General features: G+C 41.9%; 1 protein-coding gene across 9 annotated transcripts in view; it reads right to left on the bottom strand.

Annotated features, from left to right (window-relative positions):
- The window catches only part of gabra2a (gamma-aminobutyric acid type A receptor subunit alpha2a), a 261,180-nt gene that overhangs the window by 62,733 nt on the left and 172,924 nt on the right, over positions 1-25,523 (bottom strand). For all 9 annotated transcript variants that reach the window (XM_072568481.1, XM_072568518.1, XM_072568500.1 and 6 more), the window contains one exon: positions 22,936-23,018. In XM_072568481.1, the coding sequence (XP_072424582.1) occupies positions 22,936-23,018 (83 nt within the window). The remainder of the gene's footprint in view (positions 1-22,935; positions 23,019-25,523) is intronic.

The raw sequence follows: 25,523 nt of genomic DNA on the forward strand, positions 1-25,523 counted from the left end.
TTTATTCATATAAGCCAGGAATAGTAGGTAAGGAGGTTATAATACAACAGGTTTATTTGGAAGCACTAGCTTTCGGAGCACTGTCCCTTTATCAGGTGGTTGTGGAGTATAAGATCATCGGACACAGAATTTATAGCAAATGTTTACAGTGTAACATAACTGAAATAATATATTGAAAAAGACCTGGATTGTTTGTTAAGTCTCTCATCTTCTAGAATGGGGATGTTGGTTTCAGTTCTTTCATATGTAAATCGCAGAACTTTCTCAAAATTACCTTCTCAAGTGAACTTTAACAATAGGTACCATGTTGGCCCAGATAATGCATTGAGGTTGTGAGGTGCCCTGTGTGAGGCTGTCTGTGCCCCAATGTTCAGACTGATTTCTTGTCTAAAAAATGATTTGCAGAACCTTCCATGATTTCATGCAGTTTTTGAGCAAAATAAAATGTAAATCTGCAAGTACCATATTGTCACAAAGTTTGTGAGAAGATTTGTAGCTCGGGTGCTCGTTGTTGTGGTTCTGTTCGCCGAGCTGGGAATTTGTGTTGCAGACGTTTCATCCCCTGTCTAGGTGACATCCTCAGTGCTTGGGAGCCTCCTGTGAAGCGCTTCTGTGATCTTTCCTCCGGCATTTATAGTGGCCTGTCTCTGCCGCTTCCGGTTGTCAGTTCCAGCTGTCCGCTGCAGTGGTCGGTATATTGGGTCCAGGTCGATGTGTTTGTTGATAGAATCTGTGGATGAGTGCCATGCCTCTAGGAATTCCCTGGTTGTTCTCAGTTTGGCTTGTCCTATAATAGTAGTGTTGTCCCAGTCGAACTCATGTTGCTTGTCATCTGCGTGTGTGGCTGGTCGTGTCGTTTCGTGGCTAGTTGGTGTTCATGGATGCGGGTCGTTAGCTGTCTTCCTGTTTGTCCTATGTAGAGTTTTGTGCAGTCCTTGCATGGGATTTTGTACACTACATTGCTTTTGCTCATCCTGGGTATCGGGTCCTTCATTCTGAAGTTGAGTTGTCTGAGCGTGGCTGTTGGTTTGTGTGCTGTTATGAGTCCTAGTGGTCATAGTAGTCTGGCTGTCAGTTCAGAAATGTTCATGATGCATGGTAGTGTGGCTAGTCCTTTGGGTTGCGGCATGTCCTCGTTCCGTTGTCTTTCCCTTAGACATTTGTTGATGAAATTGCGAGGGTATCTGTTTTTGGTGAATACATTGTAGAAGTGCTCTTCAGGTGTCACAAAGCTAGTCCCTTTTTTTTTCTAAAAGCTGTTCCTTGGCTCAAGGAGACTCTGTCGTTGATTCTTTTTTCAGAGGGGTAATAAACCAGGCCAGGCTCTGATCAGTCTGGTTTGGTACAGAGATGAAAAGGATTTTGAGGCCCTTTGTTTACATGTAAACAGATGAGACTTCAGGCCAAAGTGATCACGTCTTAGAAGTGACCTGTATAAAGAAAGAGGAATGATCAGCTGTCTAGCTAGCTGAGCTGAGCAGTTTTGTTCAGTCTTGAACTGGTTGGAAGTTCAACAGGGAGCTGTGTGGAAACTCTCTCTCTTCTGCTTTTAATCATAACTCAAGCTATGTCATTCCTGCTGCCCTTTCTTTATCTCTCACCTCTAACTCAAGCTGCTTCATTTGCAATTGAATTCTTCCCATCTCTATAGATTCTGATGGTTACTGCAGCAAGTTACTGCTGAGGTACTGATGTAATTATCTCTCCTTTCCTCACAGGAGCAGGAAGTTTCAATTCTAGCTTCTCTGCTAATTCTTGCAACTTGGTCTTATTCACTTTTTGCGAAACTTCCAAAGTCATTGCATCCACATCCAGAAAACTTTTGGCAACTGAAACAGCCATTCCTATCCCAAGCTTTGTCTACCTAACCAAGCCAACACCTGAAATAAAGATACTAGCACCTACCACTCAATGTGTAAAATCCTGGACGAGCTTCCAATCTGTTATGGACTAAGCCAGACCACTCAAAACATTCTTAAACAGGCAGCCCCAGACCATAACTTTGTAATTTGTTTTGTTAAGTGTACAGTCAAAATTACCCAGATTACGTTAGCTAGGTTGACTACTAGATTTTAAAACAGACAAAAGTCTATTCACAAAATTACACATTGAAGCACAAAAAAAATAAAGAACCCCTACAGAACTCAGTCTATCCAAACTAGACTTATTATGCTGTTCCGAATATACACAACAGTACCAGTAAGTAAACTCCCTTTACAAACCAGTGTAAATGGAACACATGCTTACTGGTTGAAATTGAAGGGCAGAAAAGAGAGAGTTTCCACACAGCTCCCTGTTCAACTTCCAACTAGTTCCAGATTGAATTAAACTGTTCAGCTCAGCGAGAGAGCTGACCACACCCCTTTCTTTATACAGACCATTTCTAAAAAAATAAGGGCAGAGTCTCCTTGGGCCAAGGAACAGCTTTGAGAAAAAAAGGGACTAGCTTTGTGACATCTAGAGGGAAAAAGAGAGAGCAGCAGAACAGAGGACAAAAGAGAAAGCAGAGTAAGAAAAAGAGAGCTTTTGAACTTCAAAAACCAGTACTTAAAAAGGAAAGTCAGCTTAAAAGGCTGGAGATAAAGGCTGAGGATAGGCTCAGTGAGGAAGTAACGCAAACTTGCGTGGAAGAGCAGAAAGTTAAAGCAGCAAGGTTAACAGCTGAAATGGCTGATGATTATGAGTGGTCCATAAAACTCGGTTTGGCTTCCAGAATTTCAGTCCATGACGGATAGAAATTGGGCAAAGAGAAATCCTCACGTGGAAAGAGAAAGGTAGATCTCAGTGAAGATAACTTATCACAGGGTAAAAAAGAAACCCTTGTGGGGGACAAAGAATTTAAAAAGCTTCATTGTTTTCATTGTAATAAAGTGGGCCACACAAAATCACAGTGTTGGTGGACGAGGAGAAAGCCAGATGTAGGAAAATAGGACAAGACCTGGAAGTTTTATTGGACTAGTAATAAAAAGCACAAGGCAAGTTTGATAACTGCCTCAGAGTGTACCAAGATAATCAGAGGTTGATTAAGGAGGAAGTGCCAGATCAGCTTAAAAATATACATCCAAGGGTAAAGTTTATTCATATAAGCCAGGAATAGTAGGTAAGGAGGTTACAATATTAAGGGACACAGGATCCTCTCAGTTTGTAATGCTGAAGGATAAGGAGATATGCACTCCTGAGGGTCTACTGCCTGCTAGTAACAGGAAATCATGGTGAGACAAAAAGCGCTCAGTTATGTAAAGTGAAGCTAGGGAGTCTAGAGGAGAGTGGAGAATTTGTGGTAAGAGTACTAGACAAACTCTCAGCTCCAGGAATATAATTTGTCCTCACAAATGATATAGCTGATTCACCGGTATGTACGCTGCCTCCTCTAGTTGAAAAGCCTGTGAAGACGCAGGCAACTGAAGACCTGGAGAATGTTTATCCAGGAATTTTCCCTGATTGTGTGCTCACAAGATCACAGAGGCACAAGCTGAAGCAGGAGAAATCAAAAGACACAGATAAGGAAGCTGACATAGTGTTATCTCAATCAGATAAATGGAACAGAGCAGGAGCAAATAGGTAAACATGTAAGTATCTTTCGCTCTGCTAAGATGATTGAATTACAGCAGAAAGATCAGGAAAAACAGTTATATCAAAAGGCATTTTCAGAGAAAGAAAGTGAATGCCTTCCTGTATATTATTACTTAACAAATGATGTCTTAATGAGGAAATGGAGACCTTCACATATTCAAGCAGATGTGAAATGGACAGAGATTCATCAAATTGTTTTGCAATAGGGTATAGAAAGGAGGTGCTGCAAGTGGCACAGGAGCTACCACTTGGAGGTCATTTAGGAGTGAGGAAAACACAGGCTAAAATACAGAGATATTTTTACTGGCCTGGACTACACAAGGTTGTGGTTGAATTTTGCCAGATATGTCACACATGTCAGCTAATTGGAAAACTACAGGCAGTAATAAAATCTGCACATTTAATACCTATTCCAGCATTTGAGGAACCTTTCATAAGAGTCTTGATTGATCGCGCAGGTCGACTACCTCAAACAAAAAGTGGGAATAAGTATTTATTAACAATAATGGATGCATCAACGAGATTTCCAGAAGCAATCCCATTATGCAACATCATAGCAAAAAATGTTGTAGAAGCATTACTTAAATTTTTTACTAGATACGGATTACCAATAGAGACCCAGTCAGATCAAGGATCAAACTTCACATCCAAACTATTCACGGAAGTTATGGATAACTTGGGAGTAAAGCAATTTAAATCTACTGCGTACAAACCGGAATTGCAGAGAGCGCTAGAGAGATGGTATCAACACTAAAGACCATGTTGAGGGCTTATGGTCAGGATTATCCAGATGATTGGGAAAAGGGAGTTCTGTTTGTACTTTTTGCGATCAGAGATGCATTGACTGAATCAAACAAATTCAGTCCATTTGAATTAATTTTTGGGCATGAAGTAAGAGGACCATTAAAATTGATTAAGGAGAAGTTAATAAGTCAGAATTAAGAGACCACCCATTTGGACTATGTGTCAAATTTTAGAGAACAATTAAATAGAGCTGGAGAGTTGGCCAGGCAGCATTTAAAAGTATCAGAGCATACAATGAAACAGGAAGCAGATAAGAAATCACAAATTCACAATTTGGCAATTGGGGATAAGGTATTGGTGTTACTTCCAGTAACAGGTGAGCCTTTAAAAGCAAGGTTTAGAGGATCGTATCAAATTGAGAAGGAATTGAATGAGGTAAACTACTTGACCAGGACTCCAGACAGGAAGAAATCTCACAGAGTACATCATGTGGTGAATATGCTCAAAAGGTAATTTGATAGCGAAGGAAAGCAAGAGGAGATTACGGCACAGAAGGAAGAACCAAGTTCAGGAGGATTCCTCAAATCAAACTGGACAAGGCGGAAGTTGTCAAAAATTGGGATAAATTATTGAGGCACCTTCCACAAGAAAAACGAAATGACCTGAAAGAGTTATTACTATCACATGGGGAGATATGCGGAAATAAGTTGTGAAGGACTGACCTAATTGTGTATGATGCAGATAAAGGAAGTGCTGTTCTGATTAAGCAACATCCTTATACGCATAACCCTCTGGCAGAGGTTCAGAAGGAGATAGAATGCATGCTCTAAGATGGCATAACTGAAGTGAGTTACAGTGGCTGGAGCTCACCCATAGTCATGGTGCCAAAGCCAGATGGTACCCAATGGTTACGTGTAGACTATCGCAAAGTCAATGCCATTACAAAGACTGATGCATATCCAATTCCACGGATGGAGGACTGTGTCGAAAAAGTGGGACAAGCAACTTACATTTCTAAGTTGGACTTGTTCAGAGGCTACTGCCAAGTAACTCTGTCAGAGAGAACAAAGGCAATTTCAGCTTTCGGAATGCCAAATGGACTGTATCAGTTCAAAGACATGCCATTTGGTATGAAAAACGCTCCAGCCACATTTCAGAGACTAACTAATAAGGTCATTGCCGGATTACCCAACTGTGTGGTGTAATTGATGACCTGGTGATTTTTAGTCAACCATGGAAGGAACATTTAGGAACATTTACAGCATTTATAGGACTTGTTTGAGAGACCGGTGAGCCTGACCGCAGTGGTGGGCAAGTTGTTGGAGGGAATCCAGAGGGACAGGATATACATATATTCGGAAAGGCACGGTGGCACAGTGGTTAGCACTGCTGCCTCACAGCGCCTGAGACCCGGGTTCATTTCCCGCCTCAGGCGACTGACTGTGTGGAGTTTGCACGTTCTCCCCGTGTCTGCGTGGGTTTCCTCCGGGTGCTCCGGTTTCCTCCCACAGTCCAAAGATGTGCAGGCCAGGTGAATTGGCTATGCTAAATTGCCCATAGTGTTAGGTAAGGGGTAGATGTAGATGTAGGGTATGGGTGGGTTACGCTTCGGCGGGGCGGTGTGGACTTGTTGGGCCGAAGGGCCTGTTTCCACACTGTAAGTAATCTAATCTGTAAGTAATCTAATCTAATCTAAAGGACTGATTCAGTATAGTCAACATGGCTTTGTGCGTGGGAAATCATGTCTCGCAAACTTGACAGAGTTTTTTTAAGAAGTAACAAAGAAGATTGATGAGGGCAGAGCAGTAGATGTGATCTATGTGGACTTCAGTAAGGCGTTCGACAAGATTCCCCATGGGAGACTGATTAGCAAGGTTAGATCTCATGGAATACAGGGAGAACTAGCCATTTGGATACAGAAGTGGCTCAAAGGTAGAAAAGGTGATGGTGGAGGGTTGTTTTTCAGACTGCAGGCGTGTGACCAGTGGAGTGCCACAAGGATCAGTGCTGGATCCTCTACTCTTTATCATGTACATAAATGATTTGGATGCGAGCATAAGAGATACAGTTAGTAAGTTTGCAGATGACACCAAAATTGGAAGTGTAGTGTATAGCGAAGAGGGTTAGCTCAGATTACAACAGGATCTGGACCAGATGGGCCAATGGGCTGAGGAATGGCAGATGGAGTTTAATTCAGATAAATGCGAGGTGCTGCATTTTGGGAAAGCAAATCTTAGTGGGATTTATACACTTAATGGTAAGGTCCTAGGGAGTGTTGCTGAACAAAGAGACCTTGGAGTGCAGGTTCATAGCTCCTTGAAAGTGGAGTTGCAGGTAGATAGGATAGTGAAGAAGGCATTTGGTATGCTTTCCTTTATTGGTCAGAGTATTGAGTACAGAAGTCGGGAGGTCATTTTGCAGCTGTACAGGACATCGGTTAGGCCACTGTTAGAATATTGCGTGCAATTCTGGTCTCCTTCGTATTGGAAACATGTTGTGAAACTTGAAAAGGTTCAGAAAAGATTTACAAGGATATTGCCAGGGTTGGAGAATTTGAGCTATAGGTAGAGGCTTAACAGGCTGGAGCTGTTTTCCTTGGAGCTTTGGAGGCTGAGAGATGACCTTATAGAGGTATGCAAAATTATGAGGGGCATGGATAGGATAAATAGGCAAAGTCTTTTCCCTGGGGTCAGGAGTCCAGAACACAAGGGCATAGGTTTAGGGTGAGAGGGGAAAGATATAAAAGAGACCTAAGGGGCAACGTATTCATGCAGAGGGTGGTACGTATATGAAATGAGCTGCCAGAGGATGTGGTGGAAGTTGGTACAATTGCAACACTTAAAAGGCATTTGGATGGGTATATGAATAGGAAGGGTTTGGAGGGATATGAGCCGGATGCTGGCAGGCGGGACTAGATTGGGTCGGGATATCTGGTCGGTATGGACGGGTTGGACCGAAGGGTCTGTTTCCGTGCTGAACATCTCTATGACTCTATGACTTCAGAAGGCAGGCTTGGTGGTAAACCAAGCTAAAAGTGAATTTGCCAAATCCCAAGTCATCTTCCTGGGCCATGTTATTGTACATGGGCAAATGGCTCCATGGGATGTGAAAATGAAAGCCACTGGCAAATTTCCCACACTGTCGACGAATAAAGCAGTACTATGGTTCCTGGGATTGGTTGGATTTTACCGAAAGTTGAGTCGAACTTTAACAGTGCAGCTGCGCCACTCATTGAATTGTTAAAAAAGGCAAGAAGTTTCAGTGTACAGCAGACTGTCAAAAGGCAGTTGACAGCCTAAAAACGATGTTAACCACTGCCCCAGTGTGAGCCACACCGGATTACACAAAATCTTTCAAGGTGGCTATCAATGCCAGTGATGTGGGTGTTGGTGCGGTGCTCCTGCAGGAAGTTGACGAGGGAAGAGACAGACCCATCGGGTATTTTTCCAGGAAGTTGAACATTCATCAACAGAAATATTCAACAGTGGAGAAAGAGACTTTAAGCTTGGTGTTGGCATTACAATATTTCCGTGTCTATATTACCATCAACGCATCAGAGACAATCGTATACACTGATCACAACCCATTGACATTTGTGGAAAGATTTAAGGACAAAAATACCAGACTGTTTAGATGGAGCTTGTTGTTGCAGCCATTCACTTTGACAATTGTGCATGTGGCAGGACGCAAAATCGTGATTGCTGATGAATTATCAATGAGATACGGAGGTGTCCGGTGGTGGGTGTACCGTAGCCTGAATTTGCATGTGGTTGTGCATGTTTGCATGTTTATAGTTAGTACAGTGTATGTGTGTTTTGACAACTAACTGGGTTTTGAAGGGTTATAAATGAAGCCATCTTTTGGTATTGATTATTTTTTCATTCAGTGGTCTGGGACATTTGACCTCGGACCTTCGGGTGAACATCCTCCAAGGCGGACTTTGGGACAGGCAACTGCATAAAGTGGCCGAGTAGAGGCTGAGAGCCGACTGCAGTACCCATGGGGATCACAACACACACACACACACACATATGCTCACACATCCACTCCCACATTCACACACGCCCACTCCCACAGACTTATACCAATTTACACTCACACACATACACTCTCCCACATACACCCCTGCCCACATGCACACACACACAAACATACATAAGCTTGTGGGGTGAGTTTGTACTTGTAGATTTACATTTTATTTTTCTCAGAAACTGCATGAATCCATGTAAGATTCTGTAAATCCCTTTTTTAGATTAGGATCAATCTGAACATTGTGGCACCGACAGCCTCACACAGGGCACCTCACACCTTCAGTGCATTATCTGGGCCGACACCGTTAAAGTTCATTTGAGGATGTAACTTTAAGAAAATTCTGTGATTTACATATGAAAGAACTGAAACCAACATGCCCAATTTAAAAGATGAGAGACTTAACAAACAATCCAGGTCTTTTTCAATATATAATTTCAGTTACATCACACTTTTCCTATAAATTCAGTGTCCTATGATCTTATACTCCACAACTACCTGATGAAGGAGCAGCGCTCCCAAAGCCAGTGCTTGCAAATAAATCTGTTGGACTATAACCTGGTGTTGTGTGCTTTTTAACTTTGTACACTCCAGTCCAACACCAGCATCTCCAAATTGTTGTTAAATGTGACAGGGTGCAGAAAAGATTTTTAAGGATTGGAGGGTTTGAGCTATAGGGAGAGGCTGAAAGGGCTGGGACTATTTTCCCTGGAGCATTAGAGGTTAGGGGGAAGCTTGTAGAGGTTTATAAGGGGCATGGATGGGGTGAATAGACAAGGTCTTTGTCCTCGGGTGGGGCAAGTCTAAAACAAGAGACATAGGTTTAAGGTGAGGGGGGAAAGAGTTAAAAGGGATCCGAGGAATAAGATTTTCACGATTAGGGTTGTGCACGTATGGAATAAGCTGCCAGAGGAATTGCAACATTTAAGAGGCATTTGGGTGAGTATATGAAAAGGAAGGGTTTAGAAGGATATGGGCCAAATGCTGGGAAATGGGACTAGGTGAAATTGGGATGTCTGGCCAGCGTGGATGAGTTGGACCGAAGGGTGTGTTTCCATGCTGTGAGAATTTATGACTATAAGTGTATTCCAGGACATTGTGGGAAGAAATGGATGAAATTGTGCGGTCCCTAGCAGAGATATTTGTATCTTCAACAGCCACAATTCAGGTACTGGAAGACTCGAGGGTCATTAATATTATGTCGTTATTTAAGAACTTCTGCAAGGAAAAACCAGGAAACAACACATTGGTGAGGCTAATGTCAGTGGTGGATAATTTGTTGGAGGGGATTCTGAGAGACACGATCTATAGGCATTTGGAAAGGAAAGCCCTGATTAGGGATAGTCAGCATCACTTTTTGTTGGGAAATTGTGTCTCTTCTTTATACCAGGCACCAAGAGGATAGATGAAGGCAGAGCAGTAGACATTGTCTACATTATCTTTAACAAGGACTTTGACAAATTTCCGTGGTAGACTTGTTAGTAAAGTTAGATCACATGGGATCCAGGGGTAGCTAGCCAATTGGATAGAAAATTGGCTTGACGGTGGAGGCCAGTGGGTGGTGGTAGAGGATTATTGTTCAGACTGGTGGCCTGTGACCAATGCTGTGCCACAAGGGTTGGTGGTGAGTCCACTTTTGATCATCAGCTATGTAAATAGTTCAGATAAAAATATAGGACGCATGGTTAGTAAGTTTGTGGATGATGCCAAAATTCTTGGTATAGTGGACAATGAAGAAGTTATCTAAGAGTACAACAGGATCTTGATCAACTGGGCCAGGGGACTGAGAAATGACAGATGCAGTTTAATGCAGATAAATGCGAGTTGTTGCATTTTGGTCAAAGTAGGGCAAAACTCACACAGTAAATAGTAGGGCCCTGGGGTGTGTTGTCAGACAGAGAGACCTAGACATGCAGGTACATAACTCCTTGAAAGTGGTGTCACAGGTAGATGGGGTAGTGAAGAAGGCATTTGCCATGCTTACTTTCATCATTTAGAACATTAAGTACAGGAGGTAGGACATTATGTTACGGTTGCACAACACATTGAGAAGGCCACACTTGGAGCACTATATACATTGCTGGTTACCCTGCTATGGGCAGGATGTTATTAAACTGGAAAGGGTGCAAAGAAAAAATCTTACAAAGATATTACTGAGACTGAAGGGTTGAGGTATAAAGGAGAGACTAGATACATCAGGACTTCTTTTTTCCCTAGGGTGTAGGAGGCTGAGAAGTGACCTTATGGAGGTTTATAAAATCATGAGGGACATGGATAGGATGAAGAGCCAGGTTCTTTTTTATAGGGTGGCGGAGTGTAAAACTAGACATCATAGGCTAAGGTAAGAAGGGAAAGATTTTAAAGGGAGCGGGGGGGGGGGGGAATTTTTTACAGAGAGGATGGTGCATATATGGAATGATCTGCCACAGTAAGTATTGGAGCCGTGTACAATGTTAATATTTAAAAGACATTTGTACTGGTATATGGATATTAAAGGTTTAGACGCATATGGAACAAACACAGGCAAATAGGACTAGCTCAGTTCAAGAAGCCTGGTTGGTACGGATGAGTTGGGCCAAAGGGTCAGATTCTGTGCTTTATGACTCTATGACGAATGGGAAGTAACTACCATTAGTGTTCTGTTGAGCTGTAAAATGATTTATTCCTTTCCACACATCTGCTATTGTTGCTTCTTTTGTACATGAAGTGCATCTCATAAATAATGAGCATTTTTGTGAACTGTAGTTGCATATTCAGATGACTGCACACAACTTTAAGAAGCTGCATCATTTAGAGTATTTATGAGTTTCTCTGAGTGATAGATCATCAGTGGCAACAGGAATTATAAAACTGCAAGATTCAAAACTCATTGTCGTCACATATCAGTGAGCAACAATCGTAGGGAAGACTTGGGGTAAATCGAAAAACAACTCAATGAAAATGGCAGGAACAGCATGAATTATATTACAACCATATGGTTTGGTGATTTTCAATGCAGATACAAGATATAATTCCCCAAGAACACAGCTTTGGAGATCAATCTTTATCTCAACTTCAGACAACACTATGATACAGACAAGAATGGTGTTACTAGTCTGACGAGATTTGTAAGGCAAAATAAATGTAAAACATTAGGTATTTAGTTCACTGCTACATATGTCAATGACCTCAAATGTTTTTTGAATTGCTTTCATGTAGAATACATCAAAACATCTTGGGGGTTTGAATATAATAGAAATCTATTCATCATTAACTTCTATGTCTGGCCTGACCACAGTATTCACATTCACAGTGGATTTGGCTGGTTGGAAGCTGAGCCAATATATCATCTTGGTATCTGTGGGGTGGGAATGAAGGATTGGGGAAGGGAGGGGTAATTATGTGTGGGAGGCAATGTAGCACAGAAGGCTATTCAGGGATGCCTGAAATGAAAAAAAGTGATCAAAACGTGCAGCTATGGAAAAATTGTCTCCTTTTAGAAAACAGCCAAATGTGAAATCAAACATTCTTGGCACAACGTGGACAGCTCTGATGTATTCTTCTGCTACCCCTCCAAGGATGACTGTAGGTGGAAAAAGTGGATTGCCATAATAACTTACCTCTTGGCATGAGGTCTTTGGAATATGCAATGTCTTGACATATGAAATGCTTAAGTATAGACAATTTCATTATTCAAAACAAAATTGGATAAACATATTAAACAAAGAAAAGCACATAGCTGTAATAAGATTACAGCGTAGTGGCATCACTGTTGGATTTTTCTAAGAAACTGATGGATGTGTTGTATGATTTTCCATATGTTAGTCCATACAACATACAATATGAAGAGTCGGATTCTTGCTGAGACAGATGTCTTGCAGTTTGTTAACTACTTACACTGCAATAATATCATAGGCTTCCACACAATCTGGCTTCTGTGCTGACTAATGTAACTTTACATGATTTAGGCATAGCTGACTGCCTACTCTGCTACACGCAGTGTCTGATGTCGAGGTTAGTACCTTTTTATACCAGAACATCACATGTCATGGTGTTACGTAAATGTCTTAAATGCAGAGCTAACTGGTCTTGAATCCTTCCCATAGTACAACAGTGCTGGCACAGATTTAATGAATTACTCTTTCCTCTTCCACAAACCTTCATGATTCTATTAGACTTTGTGAATGACTGAAACCCTGGTGGAAAGGCAAAGTTATGAGAGGTGTTAGTGTGAAAAGGGAACTCGAAATGCAAATTTAGATTGCACAGTAAGTGATATATTGGGACTATTCTTCTGACATTTTAAATATTTTGGCAAATGTCTCTGAAGATTTTTAATAACTTTGTGGATTTGGAACAAATCAGTACATCAGCGAAATACTAACTTTTATCTTGCCTCATTGCTATCCACAAAATCTATGTCCCAAAACCTAATGTTAGTCAATGATGAACTCTCACTGCCATGTTTGCCAGGCTTCAGAAAGAAACACTGCTTGTTCTTGGATGGAAAGCAGTTCAAAACCTGAAGACATTGCAAGTAATTGATTGCCAGAATCCACTGTCCACCACATCATGACTGGATAGTTGTGCCTCTTTATGATCCTGACAAGCATTCCTCATCTGTAAGTCAGGTTGATCTACAAACAGGAGCAGCTGCGGTTGCATTTCAACATGTGTTTATCCAAAAATCTGAACAAAATATCAGCAACAAATCATTATTCACTGTTTCTTCAAACTTTGGAACTCACTCAGATTTGATAGCATCTGGAATTTTGTCCTTTGCAATGTCTTTAAAAACAAAGCTAGATACTGGTTAAATGCATTTATTGCTCCATATGTTAGATTATGGGAAATTACTTTTTACTACATCATGGTATTTGAGCAATGCTGACTAAACCATATTCATTGTTCGTCTCTAAAACACTTAAGGAAATGGATAGTATTTTGCCCTGAACTGCTGTAAACCTTCAGAACAATGCATCATTTGAAGTGGGTGATGTTCCTGCAACACTGTTGCACATGTTGATTTTGGTAACATATCTTGAGAGAGATAGAGAGAGAGAGAGAGAGAGACAATGGATCACTGGTAAATTGTTGAAGTGCATCTTTGCATTATTCATACTGAGAACATAATGTCTCAGTGATGAAAGAGGTACATTCAAAGTGGACGTTGATTCAGGTGGAAACAGCCCTGGTCAAGTGAATGCTTTATCCAGGATTGTCTGATGCATCTTGTGAATTGTTGCAAACACTTTCATCCAGGTAAATAGTTACAATATTATTACATGCTAGAGCCTTAGAGATTGGTCTGGATGTCATCATGGTCTGCAGTCTGCTGTCAGGTACTGCATTGTTATTGTAGATTTATGAACGGAGTTGAAAACTGTGCAATAGCCAGTGAAATACCTGCCTCTGGCCTGTGGTGAACTGCAACTAATGAAGCTTGAATCAAGGATGCTTCTATAATGTTTGAACAGCTGACTTTTTAAATCATAATCACAATCTTCTGTAGTCCCCATTTGTCAACTCTCATCTCCAAGAGATTTCTATTGACCAGCTATTTGTTTCACTGGGGCTCCATGCTGGAATCGTCAGTCAAGTGTTGCCATGGTGTTGACTATTTACATTCTTTCTGCAATACCAGACGTTCTGTTTTTCAACCGTCAGATTTTGCTCACCTTTGTTTCAGGCACACTCAACCTATGTAATCTTCAACCTTTTATTTAAAAAAAGCTCTTCAGAGTGTTTGACTGATATTTACTTGGACAGTCACTCAGTAGAGGGGTTGTCTCCTGTTGAGAGGCCGAACTGGAAGTATTTTAAGTGTGTTAGATAGTTATTTCCATGAGCCACCTCATAATAATACAGCTTCTTGTTTTCATGTTGAATGTGCAGCAGTTGACATGATGCTGTCCCAATCAACACAGTCAAAATCTGCTTAGTTAAAGAGCCAGTCCAGTGCAGAAGAAGTCACAGAACACCACAAAAACATTTCTTGAACTTCACATGAAGAAATTAGCATTTCAGTATCCTTGGTCACCCGAGAAGGCAACTTGCAAATTACCAACTAACATAATCAAATTTAATCAGTTTTTATGTCTAATAACACATATTTATGTTAACTGATGACTATCTTCATTGTGATAAGTTTCAACATTCTTACCTTGTCAGTACTACTTCACCATATTTCTTACCTCCACCAAGATGGTTGTGTATTTAGTTAAAAATCACACAATCCCAGGTTATAGTCCAATAGGTTTACTTGGAAACACAAGCTTTCAGAGCGCTGCTCCTGACGAAGGAGTAGTGCTCCAAAAACATGTACTTCCAAATAAACCTGTTGGTCTATAACTTGGTGTTGTGTGATTTTTACCTTTGTCCACCCCAGTCCAACACCGGCACCTCTATACTATTTGTGTATTTAACGTGAGGTGCTTTACCATGGGGATGATGAATTCTCACAGCAGTTTATTTCTCCTGTAGGTGCCCCATCACAGCACAGCCTGTCGTGTACTAGCACTGAGACTCACACTTCCCCTGATCCAGTGAGATGACAGCCAGGCACTACCCAGCAATTCACAGCTTATGCATCATCACAAGTAACCAATTGTGCCAGTGACAATTGTGGCAAGTGTGTGTTGGATGGCAGATGCTCTCTCCAAGCCTTGCTCAGCTGGACACAAAGTGCTCAATCCTGAGGAAAGTCAATGAAAATCATTATCATGGAGGACCAATGGAAAATTTCTGATGCGCTGTCAGCATTCCCTGCACTCTGTTCATCATTGCAGATAGCATGAAAGAGTTCATCTCAAGCATGGCTAGGTTTACAGCAGCCGCACCATGAGGACTGTTCTTCCGTGGATCCTGTGGGCAGATCTATGTAGCTGAAAGTGACAGCAGTCAAATACATCCTGGTGAGGCATGGCTACCATTGCAGCAGAACTTCAGCAGAGTGTTAAGAGTGAAATATGACGGGCCCCTAGGCAAGATGGGGATTCTAAACTAATAATTCTATATTTGTCACCCACTCTTACCCAATCAGTTGTTCCTTTTGTCTCTAAGGGTTGACATAATCAGAGCGATCTTTGTCAGGATTCTCAGGGGATCAAACACCCCAAGTTCATCAACTAACAATAACATGGCAGTCAGAGCAGAGATCTGAGAGGGCAGGTTCTAGCTCATCTGAAACCAACCCAGTTGCTCCAGTGTAGGAGCAGTAGGAAAAGGAAGAGACAAGCTTTGTTGTCTCACATGAGAGAATTGATTGCTTTTGTTACAACCCTTTGGGCTTCATTGCTTGGGTTTCCTACAGATTTCATCAGCTTAGTTATACAGGGAAATCCTCTGTCTTTGAATCACATTCCTTCAAGTCTACTTGCATATTAAAAGCCATTGGGTAGCTTGGATGAAAGAATCTTAGTAGATGCCCTGGAATACAGCACAGAAATCTTTCCTTCTCACACACTGCATTTTCATACAGGTTACAAATACCCTTAACTGATGCAGAGGTGTGGGGTTCGGCAGGAGTGTGGAAAGCCAGCCAGACATTCAAACCTGAGCAGCCAGGCCATCTGACTGACTTTGACTGCAGCGAAGCTGACATACAGTGGGCCTTAGCAAGCATCCTGTAGAACATGGAACAGTACAGCATAGGAACAGGACCTTCAGCCCATCACATCTGTGCCAACCATGATGCTATTCCAAACCAATCCCATCTGCCTTTACATGAATCCCTATACTGTGCAAGCAGGCCATCGTGTCCACGCTGACTCTCTGAAACAGCATCTCACCAACAGCCATTCCCCTATCCTATCTCTGTAACCCTACATTCCCTATGGATAATCCACCTAACCTGCACATCTCTGGATTGTGGGAGGAAACTGGAGCACCTGGAGGAAGCCCACACAGACATAGAGACAATGTGCGATTGCCTGAGGATGGACTTGAAGCGGGGTCCCTGGCACAGTAAGGCAGCAGTGCCACCCCTACATAGTCTGTACATTACTGTGTCAGCCTAAATGCCTCTTAAACTTTGCTACTATACGCACTTTAACACATCCCTTGCAGCATGTTTCAGGCACCTACCACCCTCTGTGTAAAAATGCTTTCCTCACACCTCTCCTTTAAACTTTATCCTTCTCACCTTTAACCTCTGCCCAGATATATTTGACACTATCTACCCTGAAAGAAAGATTTCAATTATCTACCCAATCCCATGCCTCTCTTATTTTAATATATCTCTACCAGGTCGCCCCTCAGCCTCTGAACCTCTCGTGAAAACAATACAACCTCTTGTCCAACCTTTCATTATAGCTCCTATCCAAACAACATCCTGATAAACCTCTTTTGCACCTTTCCAAAGCCTCCACATCCTTCCTATAATGTGGCAACCAGAACTGCACACTACTCCAAATGTGGCCCATCTAAATTCTTGTACAGCTGCAGCATGATGTGTGAACGTTAATACTCAATGCCCTAACCAATAAAGTCCAGCATGCCGTCCACCTTCTTTACCTCCTTATACATTTGTGTTGCCACGACAAGGGAGCTATGAGCTTGCACCCCGTAATCCCTCTGTGTATTAATGCCCCTTTGGATCCTGCCATATACTGTAGACTTTCCTCTTGCATTTGACTTTCCAAAAAGCATTACCTCACACTTGTCCGGATTAAGTTCCATCTGCCATTTCTCTGCCCAACTTTCCAACCGACCTATGTCCTGTCATATCCTTTGACAATCCACAACTCCACCGACTTGGTGTCAGCTGCAAACTTAGGAATCAGACCAGCTACATTTTCATCTAAATCGTTTATATATACTTTAAATGACAGAGGTCCCAGCACTGATCCTTGCAGCTGGACACAGAACCATTGGCATAATAACACCCCTCCACCACTACCTTCTGTCTTCTATGACCAAGCCAACTTTGTATCCAAATTGCCAACTCTCCATGGCTCCCATGTGACTCAATCTTCAGGACCAGAGTCGAGAGTGTGGTGCTGGAACAGCACAGCAGGTCAGGCAGCATCCAGGGAGCAGGAGAATCGACATTTCGGGTATAAGACCTTCATCAGGAACAAGGCTCATGGGCCGGGGGGCTGAGAGATAAATGGGAGGGGACTAGGGATGGGGGGAAGATAGCTGAGAATGCAATAGGTAGATGAAGGTGCAGGGGAAGGTAATAGGACAGAGAGGAGGGTGGAGCAGATAGATGAGAAAGGTGATGGACAGTCAGGAGGGCGGTGCCGGGTTGGAGGATTGGGACTGGGATAATGTGTGGTGAGGGGAAATGAGGAAACTGTTGAAATCCACATTGATCGCGTGTGGTTGAAGGGCCCCACGGTGGAATATGAGGCGTTCTTCCTCTAGGTGTCGGGTGGTAAGGGTTTGTCAATACTTTAGTAAAGTCCAAGTCGACAACATCCACTTTCTACCCTCATCAATCATCTTCATCACTTCCTCAAATAAAAAATCAAGTTTGTGAGGTAAGACCACTCCCGCACAAAGCCACAGTGACTATCCCAAACAAAGCCATTCTTCTCCAAATCCGAGGCAATACTGTGCTGAAGAAGCTTCTCCAATAATTTCCCTCCTACTGATGTAAGGCTCACTGGCCTATAATTTCCTGGTATATCCCTGTTGCCTTTCTTAAACAAAGGAACAACATTGGCTGTTTTCCAGTCTTCTGGGACCTTACCTGTAGCTGTAGAGGATATGAAAATCTCTGTCAAGGCCCCAGCAATCTCCTCCCTTGCCCCCCCTCAGTATCCTGGGAGAGATCCCATTCCTGGGACTTACCATCTTAATGTTTTTCAAGACACCAAACACCTTCTCCTTCTCAATATTGACATACCCTAGAATATTAACATACCCCTCTCTAAGCATCCCATCACCCTGATCCTTTTCTTTAATGAGTACCAATGTGAAGTATTCATAAAGACCTCACCCATTTCCTCTTGTGGCCACTTTCACAGCCACTAGTGATGCATTGTCATATTGCTCAGCAGAGAGCAGGAGCTTTTTTTAAGGAGCTGTCAGAGAAGTCTCTCAACTCTCACAGGTATTAATAAAGTTGAGTTCTGCTTGTACACCCTGTGACACTGGTAGTTTATGCTACAGTCTTGACCCCTCTGCTGCCCCTACATCCCTCTCAGTTTATGGTCTGCGGGTCTCTCTCCACAGCAGGCTCCTGTTGGTGTCAATGTTTGGCTCACTCCTCCTCCCAGATCCCAGACAGTTGTCAATCACTCTGACCCAATTCTTACTGCAGTCAAAGTGTACAAACCAAATTCTTACTACAAGTACTGTTGACCCCCCAACCCAGACAGACAGACAGACAAACAGACACACACACACACACACATATGCATATATGTTTGTGGAGTGATTTTGGACTTGCAGAGTTACATTGTACTTTGCTCAAAAACTGCATGAATTCATGTAAAACTCTGTTATCTCACTTTTTAGTTTACAATCAGTCTAAACATTATGACAAAGACAGAGAACACAGACGGCTAACACCTTCAACGTATTGTCTAGCTAATACCCATTGTTACAGTTAACCAGAGAATGTAACTTTAAAAAAAAAGGTTTTGTGATTTACACATGAAAGAAGTTAAACTATTATAGTATTAGAACATAGAACATTACAGCGCAGTACAGGCCCTTCGGCCCTCGATGTTGCGCCGACCTGTCATACCAATCTGAAGCCCATCTAACCTACACTATTCTATGAACATCCATATGCTTGTCCAATGACGACTTAAATGTACTTAAAGTTGATGAATCTACTACCGTTGCAGGCATAGCATTTCATACCCTTACTACTCTCTGAGTAAAGAAACTACCTCTGACATCTGTCCTACATCTATCACCCCTCAATTTAAAGCTATGCTCCCTCGTGCTCACCATCACCATACTTGGAAAAAGGCTCTCACTGTCCACCTTATCTAACCCCCTGATTATCTTATATGTCTCTATTAAGTCACCTCTCAACCTTCTTCTCTCTAACGAAAACAGCCTCAAGTCCCTCAGCCTTACCTCGTAAGACCTTCCCTCCATACCAGGCAACATCCTAGTAAATCTCCTCTGCACCCTTTCCAAAGCTTCCACATCCTTCTTATAATGCGGTGACCAGAACTGTACACAATACTCCAAGTGCGACCGCACCAGAGTTTTGTACAGCTGTAGCATAACCTCATGGTTCCAGAACTCGATCCCTCTATTAATAAAAGCTAAAACACTGTGTGCCTTCTTAACAACCCTGTCAGATGAAAGCCTCAACAAACAATTAAGGAATTTTTCAATGTATAATTTCAGTTACATCACACTGTAAACTTTTACTATAAATTCTGTGTCTGACAACTGTTCCCTCCACAACCACCTGATGAAGGAGCGATGCTCTGAAAGCTAGTGCTTCCAATTAAACCTGTTGGACTATAACTTGGTGTTGTGTGATTTTAAACTTTACACAAGTACTGTGAACATATTCCTACCCAGTGACAGGCTTCTCTAATCCAGGCTCTGAACATCAACAGCAATCATGTAAATATATCACTTTATATTTATAGAAGCACAAAGACAAAGAAACTAGGAGCAGGAATTGGCCATTCAGCCCATTGATAACCTGCTTCACCATTCAGCATGGTCATGATTCATCCTTTATTTCAGTGCCACATACCCACTCTGTCCCCATTCCCATGGACACCTTTATTATTTAGAAAACTATTTACTTATTTATTTCTTGAACATGATCACTTATTTTCACAGACTTCAGTTGTAGAAAATTTCACAGTTTCACCACCCTGGAAATGAAGAAATCTCTCCTCATCTGAGTCATAAATGATCTGCCCCATATCCTGAGACCATGACCCCTTTATTTGGACTCTCCCAGTCAGGGCAAACAATTCCCGCAGCCAGTCTGTCGAGCCCTGTCGGGCTTTTATTCCAAACACCTAATGTTGTACCACCGAAGGAAGAAGCAGCTCCGAAAACTAGTGCTTCCAAATAAACCTGTTGGACTATTACCTGGTGTTACATGATTTTTAACAGTATAAAACATGGCAGCTTTCAAAGAATCACAATAAATATGAGCAAATGGGATGAATGATGTCACAGGCAGTGCTGGCAGGGGTACTGCACATGTGCAATTGGCACATTGAGAACTTCCAGGGGATGTTAACAAACATTGTCAAAATTTGAATGCAGCTTAAAATATTGCAAGAACTGAGTAATTAATACGTTTTATTTGCTAAATCCTTCTCCCAACAAGGAGAGCTGCAACCAGTCAAACTCATTTGAAGCAAACCTGGAAATCACTGGCTTTAAGCTGGCTACTAGGCAACATCCTAGTACACTAGGCACAGTTTTGACCTCTTGAAATCTCCACCCGGTCCACTGCAAGTTTGTTAGTCGCCCGCTGAAAGTTAATTGTGGAAATACATACAAAGTGCATCCGACAAATTTTAAGTCGTTATGAGCAGTTCTCAGCACTCAGGACAAAAAAGGGGCTTCTGGGCAAATCACAGGATTTAACAGAGTGGGGATAGGATAATCCCCCGTGTCCTTGGTCTGCATTCAGAAGAACAGGAGTGTGATTCATTTTATCATTTGCCTTTACTGGTTCCAAGTAACAGAAAACTCTCAGAGACACCCCACAGCTGCCAATCATGGTCCATCAGCAAGGGTTAACATGCAATTTGAACTAAAGTGGAGACACTTTACAGGTCTGGAATAATTTCATATCATAAGCGCTCAACGTTTAGATTGTGGAGATCAGATGGGACAGAAAATAAAGCCAGAACAGTAACCTCGTAAATTCCTGCAAAATTGGTCCATTTCATAGGCAAGGGTCCAGAAACAGGTCAGAGACGTACAGGGCTGAATTTTAACCCCAAAGACCTGGGGGTGCCTTCATGTAAAATGCTGTAACCTTAAAAATTTAGAGCTTGACTTGACCTGCTCATCTCGGTGTTGATTAGTGGTATGACAAGGGAGAAAGAGTCAACCTGCTCACAGGAAGCACGTTGACCATTTAAGTATCTTAATGAGATTGGCAATCTCAGATACAATAATTAGAATCCCTACAGTGTGGAAACAGGCCCTTCAGCCCAACAAGTCCACACTGATCCTCCAAAAGGTAACCCCACCCAGACCCATTCCTCTACATTTACCCCTGACTCATGCACCTAATCCATACATCCCTGACCACTATGGGCAATTTAGCATGGCCAATTCACCTTACCTACATATCTTTGGATTGTGGGAGAATACCAGAGCAAGCATACGCAGACATAGGGAGAATATGCAAATTCCACCCATATGGTGGCCTGAGGCTGGAATTGAACCCAGGACCCATGAGGCAGCAGTGCTAACCACTGGGTCACTATGCCACCCATACATAATATGTTTTGCAGTGTTATTTGTGGCTGCTTTAGGTTTCCCAAGCTTCATGAAGACCAATAGCAGGAATTCGGGAAGGATAACCACCCTTGGCACCTTGCCATGTCTTGGCACACCTCAGGGCCAAGGATAAGACTCCTTGCCATCCCCCCACCATACATCTCCTTGAGTAAAATTAGGTGACCTACTTGTGATGGCAGCCTGCTACGGAGTGAGTGCTCCCCGACTGAAAACCAAACCTGTCAACCAAAGGGACCTCCAGGCTGTCAATATAAATCTCCACAGCAGGTAATGAAACCCAAACTGCAGGATTATCTGACAGAAACTCCACAACTACCTACCTGCGAAGGTCCAACCACACTATCAGCCATGGGAACAATACAGACTGATATATGAAAAAAAAAGAGTGGGAAGAGAAAGGGAGGGAGAAATGAGGGGGTGGGCCAAGAAATGGGGAGAGAAAAGGAGGGAGGGAAGGAAGTGGGAAGGAGAAGTGCAAAGTGGGCAGAAGGGAAGGGCAAACAAGAGAGGGGGAGGGGATGGAGGGAGAAAGGAAAGGAAGGAAGGTGGAGGGAGGAACAAACAGGGAGGGGAGATGGGAAGGAAGGAAGAGAGAAAAAGAACAAAATAAAAAGGTGAGAAAGAAAGAGATGGAGGGAGGGAGAAAGAGATAGAGAAAGGGATGATATTTGAATTTTTAGAAATGCTATCCACTTGGCATCTGTTGCTGTAGAAACCACAATAAGTTGTAAGGTTCTAGCATCAGGAACACAAAATATTCTGAGATCACTGTTGACAACTACAGAGATGTAAGAGGCAATCCTAAACTGAGAACTCACAAGGTATAAAGTAGACTTTGTGCAATCGTGTAAACTGAATGAACAAGTTGGCCGCTCGTTTTTTGTATCTGTAAATTCTCCTCTTTGTTGATTTTGAGAAGATTGTGATATAATAATACGTTATGCAGAATACAATAGGTTTGAAATTATATTTATGCATATTAATGTATGACACTTAAATAGAACACAAATTTTCTTATGAATAATGCAAGAGGTGTTAACTCACTTTAAATGGATAAGCATCTCTGTTAAGACCATGAATTTAGATCAAAGTTAATTACTAAGTTATAAACTAAAAATAACAAATCATTAGGCTCAAAATTATGGAACAAATGTTGTCAAATAAACAAGATCAAATTGAAATACTCACAGCTCCCAAATTTCAAGGGACAAGCATGTGCATCCATTGGAAAATCCTCCAAGTGCATTGGACATTCTGCTTGGACAGTAAGCCTGTGGGAACACACATTCAGTGACTAGATACAAGTACTAGTGTTATATAGCATGCCATGAATATCTTTATTGCAAAGGAGATGGAGTTTAAGAGCACAAAACTGTCAAGGGCATTGGTTCAATCACCATATACCACTTTGATCCCCATCCACTGGAGTCTGCTCGAGAAATTCACTTGGTTCGTCCCTGTGATGAAGGAGCTACCTTATGAGGAAATATTCAGTAGTTTGGGCCTTTGCTCATTGGAGTTTAGCAAAATGAGAAATAATCTTATTCAAACATAAGGTTCAGAGGAGCAGTGACAGGGTAAATCCTGAGGCTGTTTCCATTTAAGAGGGAATCGAGGATGAGGGGCAATGTTTAAAAACAAGGAGTCGCCCAATAAGGAGGAAAACATGAGGGTGCATGTTTTGAGGAGTGTTTTTCTTTTCCCGCAGAGGATTATTAATGTTTGGAAATCTCCATCCCAAAGTGTAGGGGAGACTTTGCCTTTGAACATATTCAAGGGTGAATTGTGTAGTGTTTTATTCCACAAGGGAATGATATTGGATTATTGGAGCAGGCAGGAAAGTTGAGTTAAGGCAACAATCAGCCTTGACTTTATTTGAATGATGGAGCAGGCTTGGGAGCCTACCCCTGCTTCCATTTCAAATAGCCTCATGTCCAAATCCATCTTATCAGAATTACATTGCATTATTTCTAAATCTTACAGCCCACATGCTGTTGTAACTGACATTTTCAATAGAAGAATAAGGCTAATTCAACTAGCAGAATTTTGTTTTACAGTTTTTACTAATATTATTAGATATACCAGAGAGTTTGCTTCTTCAGACTCATACGGTCTCTGTTGTACATAAAGTGACCTTACTGTACTTTAAGGATACCGATTAATCAATTTGTCACAGCAATATGACATGACGTCAATAAAATAGAAATGCACCCTCCTACTGTTCCAATTTTGTTCAAATCTCCAATTGCAAATCACTTATACTTCGTATATATTTATAAGGCAAAGCTAAAGAAAACTAAATTAGTGCATTGACTTTGACAGTAAAACATTTTGATGCTTTTCACACATTTTTCATGTTTCTCTGTAAATGAATAATTTTACACAACTCAATTTGACCACAATAAAATAAACACTTTCACTGCAGCTTATGCAAAACTTAGAAATAAGGTAAATAGAACACAGAACATGGAATATTACAGTGCAGTATAGGCCATTTGACCCAAGATGTTGTGCTGGCCTGTGAAACCAATCCAAAGCCCACCTAACCTACACTATTCCATTTTAGCCCATATGACTATCCTATGATCATTTAAATGCTCTTAAAGTTGGCGAGTCTACTCCTGTTGCAGGCAGTGCGTTCCATGTTCCTCCTACTCTCTGAGTAAAGAAACTACCTCTGACAGCTGTCCTATATCAATCACCCCTCAATTTAAAGCTATGTCCTCTCATGCTAGCCATCACTATCCAAGGAAAAAGGCTCTCCCTGTCCACCTTATCTAACCCCCTAATTATCTTATATGTCTCAATTAAGTCACCTCTCAACCTTCGTCTCTCTAATGAAAACAGCCTTAAGTCCCTCAGCCTTTCCTCGTAAGACCTTCCCTCCATACCAGGCAACATCCTAGTAAATCTCTTCTGAGCCCTTTCCAACATTTCCACATCCTTCTTATCATGCAGTGACCAGAACTGTACGCAATACTCCAAGTGTGGCCACACCAGAGCTTTGTACAGCTGCAGCATGACCTCGTGGTTTCAAAACTCAATCCCTCTACCAATAAAAGCTAACAAACCGCATGCCTTCTTAACAACTCTTTCAACCTGGGTAGCAACTTTCACGGATCTATGTACACGGACACTCAGATCTCTCTGCTCATCTACACTAGCAAGAATCTTACCATTAGCACAGTACTCTTTATTCCTGTTGCTCCTTCCAAAGTGAATCACCTCACGTTTTTCTGAATTAAACTCCATTTGCCACCTCTCAGTCCAACTCTGCAGCTTACCTATGTACCTCTGTAACCTGCAAGATCCTTCAGCACTACCCACAACTCCACTAATCTTAGCGTCATCCGTAAATTTACTAACCCATCCTTCTACGTTCTTATCCAGGTCATTTATAAGAACGACAAACAGCAGTGGACCCAAAACAGATCCTTGTGGTACACCACTAGTAACTGAACTCCAGGATGAATATTTCCTATCAACCTCCACCCTCTGTTTTCTTTCAGCTAGCAAATTTCTGATCCAAACCACTAAATCACCCTCAATCCCATGCCTCCATATTTTGTACAATAGCCTACTGTGGAATATTTTATCAAACACTGAAATCTATATATACCACATCAACCGCATTACTCTCCTCCACCTGTTTGGTCACTATCTCAAAGAACTTAAGAAGGTTTGTGAGGCATGACCTACCCTTCACAAAACCATGTTGACTATTCCTAATCAACCTATTCCTTTCTAGATGATTATAAATCCTATCTCATATAACC

Source organism: Chiloscyllium punctatum, chromosome 1 (genome assembly GCF_047496795.1).
Source record: "Chiloscyllium punctatum isolate Juve2018m chromosome 1, sChiPun1.3, whole genome shotgun sequence".
Classification (NCBI taxonomy): Eukaryota; Metazoa; Chordata; class Chondrichthyes; order Orectolobiformes; family Hemiscylliidae; genus Chiloscyllium; species Chiloscyllium punctatum.